Genomic DNA, 15,155 nt, shown 5'->3' on the forward strand with positions numbered 1-15,155 from the left:
CGTATTAAAAAAAATCCAGATTTTATTTTCCTGTATAAAAGGATTACAGGTGATATACAAGCCTATAATATATTTTTTTATGGGAAACTTACAGTCCATAAAGCTTTTTATTATATACACTAAAACCCCTCTTGATATAATGTAATTAAGTTTGTTTCAGGCAAACAACGCAAGTGTGTACAATCGGTATTTATTGCAGAAATACACGAGAAAATGAATAAGTGTAGGACTACCATTATTGGATAGTCCTGCACTTATTAATTAAATATTTTGTTATGAATATACAATATTTAAATATATTTACACCCCAGAAACTAATATTCCGATGGTCCTTATTAACCAATATTTGGCAACAGAGGGATACAGACACTAAAACAACAACAGTAACATACAGGTTGGTCAGTCTCTTGGCTACTTATTTTGTATTTTTTTACTTATTTATATATATACAAGAGTTCTTACAGTCTTGTAAAGCCCCTAGCACGCATAGCGTTTCGGGCAGGTCCTTAATCCTAATATTCCCTGGAATACAACCCGCCAAATCGTTTAACAACCAGGTACCCATTCAGTGCTGGGTGAACAGAGGCTATAGTTAAGGATTGGCGCCCAGTCAATCCTCCCCAGCCAGGATACGAACCCGGGCGAGCGCTTTACCACTGCGCCACGCGGACTGCCATGGCCAACTGTTCTCTTCCTCTATGTTTTCATCCATTATAGTCTACAGTTAAAATTGCAACTTGAACCTTAGGTTTCTTCTAACTTATCCACGTTAACAATTCTAGGCTGACATAAGTCGTAGCTGCGTCAGGATACAAGTGACACCATGTGATTGATTACTAAAGATTAAACCCCACAATAGGTGGCTACGGGCATGAGTAGCCCGGTGGTGGTAGATGGTTGGAGTGAATGTGAAAGGACAGTCGCAAGTGAATTTGGTAGTGGATCAGCTACAGTAGTGGGTTATCAGGTTTTTCTTTTCACTGGGATGTCTTTGGTCCCGGGTATAACCCACCAGGTTTTCTTCCTACTTGAGTTGTGTGTTGCACATGCTGCTCTGGCGGTATGTTCAATCACAGGATGATTGACTGCCAAATAAACTCGCCCTCTGCGGCCAAATACATCTGCAGAGAGCACTGCATCCTCTGCTTACAAACATGTCAATATGAAGAATTTATCCTTATCACCCATTGATCTGGTGATTTTGCTAACTGATCTGGTAATTTTGCTCTACTCCCTAAGCCAGGCTTGACTTGTTTTTTTTTATTATTATTTTCTACCACAGACGTGGCCACACATGCCCTGTGACAGGTGGACCAACAGGCTGTTGCTTGGAGCAGGCCGCAGGCCTACATATCAACTACAGCCCTCTTGGTTCGGCGCTTCTTTCAGAAAACTGTCCACACACATTACACATCCCTGTCTTATACCATCCATAATAATAAACTCCTATTTACCCAACTCATGTTTTGCTTTTCATATAAAAGGATTTTTACTGGTGCTGATAAGCCTTCTACCTTCCCATATACAGTACCTTTCAAACTTGCCACAGGGTGTGACACTTGTGTGCTTTTTCTAAATTCACAAAAGCTGCATATGAGTTTCTTACCTCTGCTAAACATTTTTCATCATTCATTCTCCCACAAAATTTTGTTAAGTGTCCTTTTGATCAATTCTTTCTTAATCTCTCACACAAAAAATCTGATCTGAACAGCCCAACTCCTTGATAACCTCAACCTATTCCTCTTCCTTTCCTAATTATCCTGTGATAATTAGGAAAGAAATCTCCTTGTAGTAATACAGTATTGTAATAATAATGCAGTCCCCGTGGCACAGTGGTACGACACTCGCTCGGCGCTTCGTGAGCGCTTTGGCCTGGGTTCGTATCCTGGCTGGGGAAGATTGACTGGGTGCCAGTAATATGTTTCGCTCCTGTACTTCAGCATAACCATAGTTAATCCATCTATACTAGGAGCCATTTGCTTCATTAATCTATTCACTGCTTCTCTAATTTCCTCCTCTGCTCCACTGGTTTTTTTTCATGCCCTATGCTCATCACAAAACTTGTTCTTTTCTTCAGTTTGCAACCATTAGATTCTTAAAATATTCACTCCACATGTTGGTGTGAATGTGTTTGTTATATGCAATAATAAAAAAAAGAAAATTTGGCACCAAAATAGTAAATACTGTAGTTAAAAATATCCATATAAAAATGAAGCCCAATTTCACCATAAGGATCCAGAATAAATTAATCTTGATAATTGGGATACCACTTTATTGGCACAATTTTTTTTATTTATTGACGTATTTACCCTCTTGAAATTAAATCACAGAAGTGATACAGGGACAAAAGTCTTTGTCAATACTGTACTGTATTTCTCATTAGTCTTAACCTATGTACTGCACCTTGCAATAGGCCTGTGGATTGCCACCCCCAATAACCTGGTTCCCACTACGTTATTGCTTTCTCATCTTTGTCTCATATGGGCACCAACAGCCTAATTGATCAGTCACAATTTGTACAGAGATGAGGTAATCATAAAACTGTTCAATAGATTATTCTGAAATTTAAAGTTAATACAGTACTGTAGCTACAAGAAAAATGTTATTTGACTTAAGATGATAGGCATTTAAAGCTATATTCCATTGCTAATGGAATGCAAGTGATAGTATTTGGCATGCAAGGAATGCAGCCACAGATTAATTTGTTAAAGTAGCTAGGCATCCTTCTGATGGGGCTCAGTAATGCAGTGATCTGTGCATTCGGTTCACAGGTGAAAGGGTCCTGGGTTCAGCACTCGTGGAAGGATAGAAGCATTTGGGCAATGTTTCCTTTCTCCTAGCAGTAAATTGGTACCTGGGACTTAGGCAGCTGGGGAAGGTCATCAGTAGTTGGCCCCAGGGGGACCTTGATAAACCTAACAGGTCCTGTCCTCAACTCTGGCAGGCCAAAAAATGAACCATAAACTCTTGCAATCTTTTGTTTTTTTTAATATACCATACTTATTTCCATATATTTTTCATATTCGTTTAAAATATGTATAATCAGTGCAGTACAGTTCCTATATATCCATCTCCCCCAGATATAAGAAATGGGGAACACCACTAGTATGCAGAAGGGTTTAAACTCGACACCAACAAGTTCATCTAGCCCTGCAAGTGGAGATGGCATCAAGTCTATTCCTACAACAGGTGTTTTCAAAGCTGTTAACTTTGAGCTGTATGTTAAACCTGTAAGTTTTATTTTGTGAGAAAGTCTGTATTTTGTGAGACTTCCACAAAAGCTGTATTTTAGTTCACTATAGATGCCAGAATTCAAGTTTCTTGAATGTGTTTTACCTCTTGTGAGTTTTATCAATTGTTTTTTAAATTTTAAAGTGGAGTTTACTTTTTCACATAAAGATTTAATATTCTTTTCTTAATTACATGCATGTTATTCAGCATTTACAGTTTGTTTTACTAATATTTGGCAAAATCAAGTACAATGGGGCCTCGACTTACGATGCTAATCCATTCCCGGAGAGTAAGTCGAAATATCGTAAGTCGAAGCGATTTTTCCCATAAGAAATAAAGGGAATTGAATTAATCTGTTTCCCAGCCTCCAAAATAATAACATAGATACATTTTATACTGAATACAATTTTTTTTTCTAGCTACAATACAGTACCAAAGTTTCTCTTACCTTTATGGAGGGCTCTTGATGGCGTATGGAAGATGGTGATGAGGGGGGGGGGAGGAGAGTTGTTCCTGTTTGGAAGGGGAGTCCCCTTCCATTATCACATCAGGCAGTGATGTTATCTCTAGGGTACTCTCTCTCCTACATTTTGCCTGAATACCACTAGGACCTGGTTGTGGTTCAGTGCTTGTTTGTCTCACTACAAATTTGTCAAGAGACATTTATTTTTCCCTTCGTTTTAACATTTGTCTGTAATGATGCATCACAGTGTCATTGAATAGGTTAAGGCAACGACCTACTGCAGCTTGATTTGGGCGAGTCGTTTCAGCAAAGATTTACAATTCTTCCCATGCTGGACACATTTTCTTAATTGTTGAGGAAGAGACATTCTGTACTCTTGTTTCTGCTCTATGGTCATCCTTACATGGGTTTTCATATGTTGAGCCTTACCACGGACTTTCCTGGGACTCATGGCGTGATATATAATAATTACTTTAATGTTCAAAATGCAAAAAATCACCACAAAAGCGGAATTTCTTATAGGCGCGATCGTCACTAAGCGGGCAGCTGTAGTAAACTGAGGCAGGTCGGCCGCGTGACCGGGAACCATGCGCTCGGTCGACCCGAACGTGTACCAACAAATATCGGAAGTCGACGACACCATCGGATGTCGAGTCGCATTTTTCTGTGAAATTTACATCGTAACTCGAAATTATCGTAAGTAGGGGCAATCGTATGTTGAGGTGCCACTGTATCTGATTTGTACTATATGAAAGACATGTATTTTTTTTATAATCATTTACAGCTTCTCATACAATATCTCTTGTGTACCAATACTTATTAGGTGTGAACCAAGTCTTAGCATGTTAAAAGTTTTGTGTTACTACATATAGAATGCAATACTTTTAAGAAAGTACATTTGGACCTCGATATGACTTCAAGAAATCCATGGTTAATTACAGAGGTTACCTGAAGACCCCCCCCCCTTCATATGTATGGCTGTTTTAAGTCTTAGCGATGTGCAAAGAAATGCAGTTTAAGGAAAATTAAAGGAAAGACAGTGAAAGATGTTTTAAGACAGTATCATAGATGAAGGTGCAGTATGAAGTATGTGACCATGCCAATGTTGGTAAAACTTTAAAAGGATATTACAGAAGATATTGCCAGGAAAATGTTTGTGGGTACTGTAATATAAAGTGTAAGTATTTTGCAAAAAAATGAAGTAATTAATTGGATAATCACTTATACAGTGAAATGTTATAAATAATCTTAGAAGCGCAATTTTTAAACTTCCACCGTCTAAGTTATGAATCCTCTGAATGAAATAAGAAGAACCTTTATTTCATCACCATTACATTATTGTGCCAAGGGAAAAGGAGGTACATGTATTGAAATAATCAGGTACTCCCTGGCAGTAATATCTTATAGTTTACTCACATACTGTATGTATATTTTTTTTCCTTTATTTTTCAGCCTACATTAGGTTTCAGTTCAATACATTGTTTTGAGAATGTCATCACTTTGACATGAAATTTTATAATATATAGTGAACAGTACTGTATTTAACCTGGCACGTATCTTAAACATTTTTTTTCTGCATATTGTTCAAGCAAGTACAGTACATATAAGTATTTTTTTTAGCCTTGTCCTTTGTTATTCCTTGTTGTGTTAACCCTTTTGTACCTGTGGTTTCCAGTAGTTTTCTGTCTTTTTCTTCTAGAATTTGCCAGAGCTGTCATACTGGCCAGGGAGTGCTCTTCCTTCACTTCCCTGGTTCACAGCACTGCTAGTCGAAGGCAGACACAAAAGTGTCTGCCTTTGATGAGTGTCTTTCTGGCTGTTGGACATTGGTACTTGTTTTGGTCTTTGGGTCCCTGTATCCTTTCTGGGGTTTGGGATCAGTTTTCCTCTTTTAGGATATGCTTGACAGATTGTGAGATACCTCCCTTTGATCAGCTATGATCAAAAGATTTCTAGTTTTAAGAGGCGATATGAATACTGTAAAAAAAAAAAAATAGTAGCAGGAATCAACAAAATGGACTTTTTGAAACCAGCAACTTAAAGAAGAGGTCATAGATTCAAGCTAAGGAACAAAAGATGCCTAGAAAATATTAGAAAGTTCTCTTATGCAGACAAAGTGGTAGTGTATAGCAAAAACGTCAGTTTCAAAGCTCTCATTTAAGTACTTAATACATAATTTTTGTGCTGCATCATTTAGTGACAATATACAAATAAAATAAGTTAATTAAATTTATCATCAGAAGTTATGCAGCAGACAAAAGTGTGATGTGAATTAATAAAGAATATGGAGATGACCAATGCAGAATAGCATAATCCACCAATTTCTTGCCTTATGTTCTATTGGACAGAAATATTTATATCTTTTATTTAATCTCTGTTGGGAGGAAACTTGCAAACTAAATTTAAATTAATGTTTCAGAACTTGGCAGTAATGACCTTTGGTGTGGTAGCAATTCTATGCAGCACTGCATATTTAGCATATATGAAGTCTCAACAACACGAGTCCAAGACATACATTGCAGTAGCAGAGGATGGTACAAAACATGTTTTCCACAAAAAATCTAGATGGGAGTAAATCTTAAAATGTAAAGTGTAGTCATATTTATATCATAATTATCAAATCTTTTATTATGTAATGATCATAAATTGTCAACAAAAATATATATATATTTTATATTTAGAATTTATATCATTGTTGTATCCCGTTTCTTATTGTTGTGAGGTGTGAAAGCATCAGCCAGGATACAGTAAACAGGTGAGCAGTATAAGTGGAGAAGAAAACCAATTACACCTATCAATTTATCATAGCTTGCATTAAACCTCACAAACATCCTACACCTCTACACTGTACTTCAGACATGAAGCAGTGGGGGGTCCCACTACAGATGACCAAGACTAGGCGTGTAGTGTTTCTACAAGTTGTTGCATCCGTTCACACTTGTGAATGGCTGCCACCTAACCTTGTTCCCACTTCTCGTATGGTGTTTACAGTCAGTCCCTGCTTCTGCTCACACCCTCACTATGTCTGCCTATTTTCTTAGCTTCTCAAATTTATTAAAAACACATATTCTATCAGTATTATCTGTTTGTTCATAACCAATTTATTCTAACACCACAGCTGCTTCTCAGATTGTTTATGTCTTCAACCATTCTTGGTTTTTAACTCCAGTGTTACACACTCCACCCCACATTCCTTCTGGTCATTTCACTTAAATGTTCACACTTGAACATTTGTGTACAGTAATCAAAATAATCTACCACTTCTCTAATGACTCAAAATTCTCACACATTTTGCTTCTTTGTCGTCCACCATAAATGGCATTTTTGAAGGCATGTGAAATCATGAATTGCCTGTGCAGTGATTGAATGTTGTTTTAGGAATAGTGTCAGAGAAAAAGGAAAAATAAGGTACTGTATGAAGATGTAATGCTCATGGGTAATATCACTGCAAACATATGCAGATCTATCCATCCATCCATACATCTTTCCATCTTCTCCCCCCTCAATCCCCCAGGTCCTCTCTTTCTTCCCATTTCATATAATGTATGGGTTGTCCCCCCAACTCCTTCATTCCCTTTTCCGTTCACACACCATCATCCTCCTCCCATCTCTTTCCTACAATACAGTATTACCAATAGCATAATAAGAGCAAGTGTCACTATTTCATTTAATATTATTAAAGTAAATGACATTCACAGAATATAATAGTTCCCTGTAAATACACACCAAAATAATTATGTATGTCTCTAAGAAATTAAATTTTTCAAAATATTTTCATAGTGCTAAGCAGTTCTAAAAATTATCTTTGGGATTGAATGGGACTGGCACGCTGTTGCCTTTTGAATTCTGGCAACCATGACTAGTTTATGTTCATCCCGGACCCCATTATCTCTGAGTTTGAGTGAACCTAGACCCAAGCATATGTCCTCCAACTTTGGACAGTGTTACAGGTATAAATACTGTATAATGTAAATAAATATTATACAGTATACTGTACAATATATACTCTGTACAGTATTCAGGTATTACATTCCATAAGGATCGTCATATATATGCTGTGCAAACCATTTATAAAGAACATCCTCTAACTATATAATCTGAACACTTTGATCATGGGTATGCAGGGACACTACACATGCTGCTCTAGTTCTATAACGTATCCTGGACCATGAACCATTATCAAGTTATTACACAACTTGATAACAGTCCAGGATTAACCAAAATATCATTAATTCTCCTATTTATAGCTAACCGTCTATCTTTGCAATGCCTTTATATGGTATTATGAATTACAGGGTAGAAATTTCAGTTAAGAACCTGGCACACAAATCTCCTGTGTCTTCACACTCCGTCGTTGACAGCCTACTTCACATCAACACGAACTACAATCGTCATAAAAAGTATGTTCTAGAGATCAAGCCAGGTCCAGATGCCTGTCTTAGACAACACCTCCTCCCCTCCCCCAAGGAAACACACTCACCACGGTCAGCCCATTGCAGGTGTACTCATTATGCTGCCGGTGACTAGTTCCAGTTGACAGTGACAAAGGATGTGATGTCCCACACTGACAATTCAGTCTCTTTCTGGTGCTCTCCACAGTGTCAACATTACAAGCCGCCACAATTCCTGCTTTCCCAGGTTGTGGTGTTTCAAGTGTACATAATTTCCCAAGGCCTTTATTTGCTCTCATTGTATAAATTGATAAACGTAACTTTCATGTGTATTTTCCTATTGTGTACATAATAGCAAAGAGGTTTCAGATAAGTGTTGTTGCAATTCAGTTATTTCTTTCTTTTTAAAAATTTAAAAAAGTAAATTTGTTATTTTTGTCTGAATTTATTTTAATGCTTGCACACTTTTCACACTGCCAAAGGCTAGTATCAATCATATATAAACTTTTTGTTGTTGTTAATGAACATGAGATATACCATCAGCCCGATACGGCTGCAGTACCTTATCACGTCACAGACCTTTTCTGGGAAATGGGACAAGTATGAATGGTTTCTTTAGCAATGGCATCCACAAGGTCATTCGAGGCATATCTTAGAAATCCAGTAATATTTATTATCTCACATCTATTAAATATTAAGAATAACCAATTGTGAATTTCAATCACCATAGGATATTAAACATTATACGATTCCAGAGCCATGAGAGTAGTGCGAGTTGACTACAATAACACAAGAAAATGTGAGCATGATAAATAAGCATTAGAGAACATCAAATTACATTAAGCTCTACTGTAAAGACAGAGGGGAATGGGAGGCACAAAAATTTGATCAGGAAAAAATAATGGCGTAACCAACGCTGTTAGCAAACCTCAACCTTTTAATAAAGTGGTCTGTATAAAGGCAAATTGCAGATAGAATGTTCCTGATATTTTGGGTTGACTGCACATGTACTTTAGGCAGGAATCTTTGGTTTAAAATTCAACCCGCAGATAAAAAGGGAAGATAAAGACCCATAAGCATTGTATTTAAATTATTCTCAAGAGCACCTTCTCAGCCTAAGGAAGGATCTTCTCACCTGCACATGTGAACAAAATGGCCTTACTCTCTAAGGTGAGAATGAGTAAAGTAACTTTTAATGTGATGCATACATTGTGAGATGTGAAAGAACAAGGAAAATTAGATTGAAAAAATATAAGAATTGAGCATTGTGAAGCCGCAGATACACATTCCTCCTGCTATCTGATCTACATCACAAATGTGATTAAACACGGCAAAATCTCGTCTCCCTGATTAATTATGACTTCAAGTGGTGACAATATATACAGTATATGTATATCCATATGTTTGTTTTCCCCATCACAGTATACTACAGTACAAGTAGCACTGTTCCTACATTTCCCCCACTACGATATAATATTCCTTAATGATAAACAATAATGCTCTAGCTTCATTTGAACTGCAACATTTGATTTGTTTTTGGAACCTCCAAAACTCAACAGAAAACCAAGTGTTCCAACAAAGTGTGGTTCATTTCTTTGTGCTAATACTTCAGCTAATATAATGCTAATTTCTTCAGCTAAAAATCACAGCAGTAGAAGCAACAAAAGTCATGATTTGTGCATCACTGCCTGGGACACTAGTACGTAAATCCTGGATTTGCAAATATCTGTTGCATTATATAATAATTAGCAGAGCTTTCCTAATATAAAATACAAGTACTCACATATTAAGTATATGAGATCACCTTGTGTATCCACACAAATTCTTACTTAAATGATGGAGAAGAAAACAGCATTCAGTACAGAAATGGCTGATATCACTACGTAAAGTTTCCATGAAACACTGAAGGTTTAAAAAGAGATGTTAACATGTGGAACTTATTACCCACACAAAACACATTAAACACATAAATGAAGGAGTATAATGACATACTGTAATGGCACCAACAAATCACAATGATTCTAAATCTTCTACATTAAATGAACATGCCAATATCAATCATATATCAAAGATTTGATATCATCATTACCTCACTACTGTGAATACTTATACTGTACAGGTAGTGAAACAGCCGACTCTTGAATGCAAAATGAAATCTGGATACCGTATTTTTTTAAAAGAAAAAATAATAATTCCTAAGTCAGTATAGAAATAAGAAAAATTTTCATTACCATGATATGCTTCACACAATCTGAAAGTATATAATTCAGAATTAAAATATTTATATTATATATATATATATATATATAAATATATATTATTATATGTATGTTGTACCTAATAGCCAGAACGTAGTTCTTGGCCTACTATGCAAGGCCCGATTTGCCTAATAAGCCAAGTTTTCCTGAATTTCATTACCAATTTTTTTTATGAAATGATAAAGCTATTCATATCATTACGTATGAGCTAATTTTTTAAAATTTGAGTTAAAACTAATGTAGATATATAGCTGAAACTAACCAACCCTAACCTAACCTAAACTAACATAACTAAATCAATAATTTATGTTCCTAATATAATAATAATATTTAAAATAAATCAATGGGAAACAATTTATTGAAAATAAAGAAAATCACTCAGCCTATTAGGCAAATTGGGCCTTGCATAGTAGGCCAAGAAGTGCAATCTGGCTACTAGGTACTAATATATACATTATATATATAATTCATCCTCTGAAGATGTATTATTAAATACGAAAGTACTTAATTAAATTCCTGTTTCAATTCTTCTTCTGGTCTGACAGTCACATTTTTTATCATGTGTTAATTTTCGTGATTTACACACACAATATTATTATATATATATATATATATATATATATATATATATATATATATATATATATATATATATATATATATATATATATATATATATTATATTATACATTATATATTATATATATATATATATAATTTATTTTATTTATTTATTTTTGTGTCCGATAGTTCACTTGGGTTCATTCTCGCCGCACAATCAAGAATTCCGGCTGGGACAGAAATGGTTGGGCACATTTCCTTTCACCTAGCAGTGAGTAGGTACTCAAGAGTTAAATCGGCTTCTTGAGAGGTTGCATCCTGACTTCCTGTTCCCCAACACAATGAACTATTATATATACATATACATCAACACCGACTCCACACCCTGTGAAGTATAAACAAACTTGAGAAAATTCAGAGGATTGCAACTAGGTTAGTATCAAAATCAACTATGTATGCCATGCCTCGACTATATAGCCTGTTCTCATCAACACAGGCCAAATGCTTGTTAATCCAGCTGCCAAACCCTTTTTAAGAACGAAAAATGACTTGCACACAGCTCTCAACTGATGACATTTGAATATTTCTCGGACAGTGCTTCTTTGATGACCTCTGACTTGTAACTATTGTATATAAATGCTTCAGCCATGTACTATAGATATAAGTAATTGCCAACAGAACCTCAATATCTAACCTAATGATACAGTACATAGAATGTATTTTATTATTAATTTATACGAGAAACTGATTTTTAATGCACAATACATAAAAATTTATTCATGCGTCTGGCGGGATGGCTGCCGCCTTAACAAGCGTTGCCCGAGGATAGGTTGCAGGTATGACAGGTTGAGAGAAGTTGCCCTCATACCCATAGAGGAGAGAAGGAACATAGGGCATATGATAACTGTATGCAAGATCCTGATGGGAATAGAGAAAGTTGACAATGAAAACAAATTAAAAAGAGGTATGACAAGAGAACACTAGTGGAAGCTGGGCACACAGTAGTCAAAGAACTATAATGAAGTTCTTATTCCCTGTATTGGTGGTTAGCAATTGGAATGCACTGGAGGAAAAGGTTGTTGATGCTAACTCCATCCACAACTTTAAGAAACAATGTGATGAAAAGGTTTATGTCAATAGAGGTAATTACCATGTTAGATATAAATGGCTAGAAGGTGGGGTCATGAAAACAAGAGCTCACTCCCCCATAGTCATTGATAGGTAACCCAAAGCAAATGTGGTCATGCAAAATGTTGGACAGAAAATGCTGTTCAGACCCCGAGTGGTTTGACAATGTACTGTTCCACTTGAAAATAGGGAACAAATAGACATCCACCTAAGAGTGTTTGTGAACTTTACCATGCCATGCCCCAACCAAGATGCAAGGACCACATAGAGCTAAGGGGAGGACTCCTGACTAAGACCCCTAAAGCTTGGGAGGGGGAAAGAGTGGACTAACTCCAACAAAGCCCCCTAGGAAACCACCTAGAGCCCACAAATCATAGGACCAGGAACTGGAAAAATAAGGTAAATTGCAAAAGGGGTAGTGCAACCCCTTCTGCTCCCCCCCCCCCCCCCTAGATAAAGCACCCATCCATGAATGATGCCAACTAAAAAAAGAGGCCAGGACCAGAGAAACAGGTTCCACTAGAGGCCTATCCCAACGAACCCCTCTGTCAGAACCTGACCAAGTGGCAGGAAGGTAGCAGCTGTTGCCAAAAGCACTAGACACATAGCCTCAACAGGTAAAATGGGGAAGATGGACACAAAGGTACAGACCAAGCTGAATCAATAGCCTGGGCAAGCACTGCATGCTGAAATGTGAGACAGGAAAGGAGAGTCTGCTACTACCTTCTGAAGAAGTGGAGTGAGCAACCTGGGCAAAGCTGCTGAATGCCAGAAGCTCATAACAGGGAAGCAACACCCAGAACTGAAGCCAAAACATCCAGGCCACAGAGCAAAATGGTTACTAAGTTAGCACAGATCCCTTGAATTTCTTTGGGCTAGGTTACAGAAATCCAAGTCAGCTGCCTGTGGAATGGAGCCCACCACTTGCTCAGCAAGCACCCTTGTATAGCAAAAGCCACGTTAAACCCCCGAAGAAAACAGAGGGCTGTCTGCAAACCAGGAAAAAACAGGAACCTTGCAATGCAACCCACAAAGCTGAATCCAGTTCAAACCTAAAAATAGGCTGGGTCTATGAAGGAAGTGAAATACAGTACTGTACCTGCAAAAGAAACTAGGAGATAAAAAAAAAAAGGGGGGGGGGGGAAGGCAGAAAGATGGAATCCTCCCGATACATCCAAGGACACTAATGGTATATGTAAGCAAACCCTGGGAGCAGCAGCCAAAAAATTAAATTCAAATGTTGAGAGGATAGGCAGTACAATCTCCCACCTAACCTGAAAAACCCCTCGGTAGGAAACAGAGACAAGGAAAGGATAAAGGGCACCCAGTGACCCACCTCAGGCTCCTCACCAGCCCCGAAGTCTGAAATAAAGACCCCCAGGGCACGCACACCACTCAACATGACTAGGAATTCTGGTACCAAATTTATCAGAAAGCCCCTACCGTGCTTTTATGAATCGTGACAGCATGATACACTTTTCGTGACACACTAGGTTGTATCACAAAGAGGCTAGTAGGATGAATCTGACTGACAGCTAGACCTGAGTGCCCACACTGTACTAGGAATACAGGAACCCATGAAACTGGCACACCAAAACTCCTACCAGACCTCTTGGGATGCCTTATGCCATGTCTCAAGAAACATGGGCACCAAAATGGCCAAAAGCCAGAGTGCAGTTGAAACTTCTGGTTAGGCAGCTGAAAGGAAGCATCTGCTGCTACTAAAACTCCCCATTTTAAAGAGAAAAAGAGAACAGGGTACAAAATAGAAGGGAGACAGGCCAAGTGAACTCTTGAAAAGAATCCAACATAGTAAGGCAGCAGGTACAGTGAGCTGCATAGAAGTCTGTCACTGTTTTGTAGAAGCAGCATGAACTGTATCAGCAGACAAGGCCCCAAGATCAACCCGTACTTATTCAGAGAAGAGCGTGTGCACTGCGCAAGAACACAACCTCCACCAAGCAGCTACCCAGACCAACATACAAGGCTCAAGGAAAATGTCTTAGCTGAACAAACACCCACCCATAAATACCTCACGAGGAAGGCAGTCCCCAGGCAAGAAAACTGCTTATGCAACCCAAGTGCACCCTTATTAGTTTCAATATGCATAAGGAACTGGCTTAGGCACAATCAGTTGGCGCATGCGAGACAACACAGCTGAGTACTGTACTACACTCATCAACAGGCTTTTTAATCCAATGCACTATCTGTAAACAAGATGACTCATTATAATTCAGCTAGCAGAGGAAGAACCTAGGCTCCTCAGAGCTGATATCTCTGGCTGCATCTGGACAAATTTCTGCAGGAACTACTGGAAATGCAGGATTCTGGATGTGTGTGCTGTTGAAAGCGACACCCTAATTGAGAAATATACCAATGCTCTAAGTATGACAAGCTTGGAGAGCAGAAAATCTCTCAAAACCAACTTTATAGAGTAGAAACACTAGCCAACTTCCAAGACCACCTTACCTCACAGCGAGTGAAATGCTAAGCTAGGGCATGCACAAAGTAGGTGATAAAACTACTAAAACAAGAACTTCATAAAGAGGTCATTGAAAACAACTGGTTGTACTAACATTCCAGGAATAGCAAACGTGGAGACAAGGCTGGGGCCTGTCAGAGGCACTGCTTCATTCAGCTATAATTGGGACATAACAAGAGATGTTGGGAACCCCAGGTGACGTGGGCACCAGCATTGTGTGGGTCAGGCGCAACATGGATGGGGGTTGCTCATTTATTTGCATTTATGCTTTATTATTGTTTGTTTTGGATTGATCTTTAGTAAACAATTTTACCCTTACCTTTATGAGAGCCAGATTCTGGTCCTGGGTTCCAGTAGAAAAGGGTGGCCCCTGGAGGCTTGGGGCATCTCTCCAAGGTTTAACTAGAATAACGCTTAGGTCGAGAAGTTACTACTGAAGATACCCTCCTCAAAATACATTTATATCAAATAGGCTTTGTTTTATCAAAATGTGCACAGGTGCATTTCTATTGTTGCTACTACTAAAAATATAATTATAAAATTGAGTGAAAATAGAGAATATGATATGCACTGGAAGGATTTGGAACGAGTCGTGTTCTTCAGGCAAGAATCCACTGTCATCAGTAGTGTCTTACTCAAAC

The 15,155-nt window shown here is 37.8% G+C and overlaps 1 protein-coding gene across 6 annotated transcripts; it reads left to right on the forward strand.

The window, feature by feature from the left end:
• The first annotated feature begins 263 nt into the window (after positions 1-263).
• Positions 264-8,793, forward strand: LOC123746210 (small integral membrane protein 8). Of its 6 annotated transcripts, XM_069321706.1 has the most exons (4): positions 264-394; positions 3,081-3,230; positions 6,114-6,279; positions 7,990-8,793. In XM_069321706.1, the coding sequence occupies exons 2-3, from the start codon at positions 3,090-3,092 to the stop codon at positions 6,267-6,269; spliced, it is 297 nt and encodes a 98-aa protein (XP_069177807.1). In that variant the 5' UTR covers positions 264-394; positions 3,081-3,089; the 3' UTR covers positions 6,270-6,279; positions 7,990-8,793. The 6 variants fall into 6 exon arrangements, with proteins under 6 accessions (XP_069177807.1, XP_045583503.1, XP_045583511.1 ...); XM_045727547.2 differs by lacking the exon at positions 7,990-8,793 and having other exon boundaries at positions 6,114-6,370; XM_045727555.2 differs by lacking the exon at positions 7,990-8,793 and having other exon boundaries at positions 376-398; positions 6,114-6,370.
• The last annotated feature ends 6,362 nt before the right edge of the window (positions 8,794-15,155 follow it).

Source organism: Procambarus clarkii, chromosome 10 (genome assembly GCF_040958095.1).
Source record: "Procambarus clarkii isolate CNS0578487 chromosome 10, FALCON_Pclarkii_2.0, whole genome shotgun sequence".
Classification (NCBI taxonomy): domain Eukaryota; kingdom Metazoa; phylum Arthropoda; class Malacostraca; order Decapoda; family Cambaridae; genus Procambarus; species Procambarus clarkii.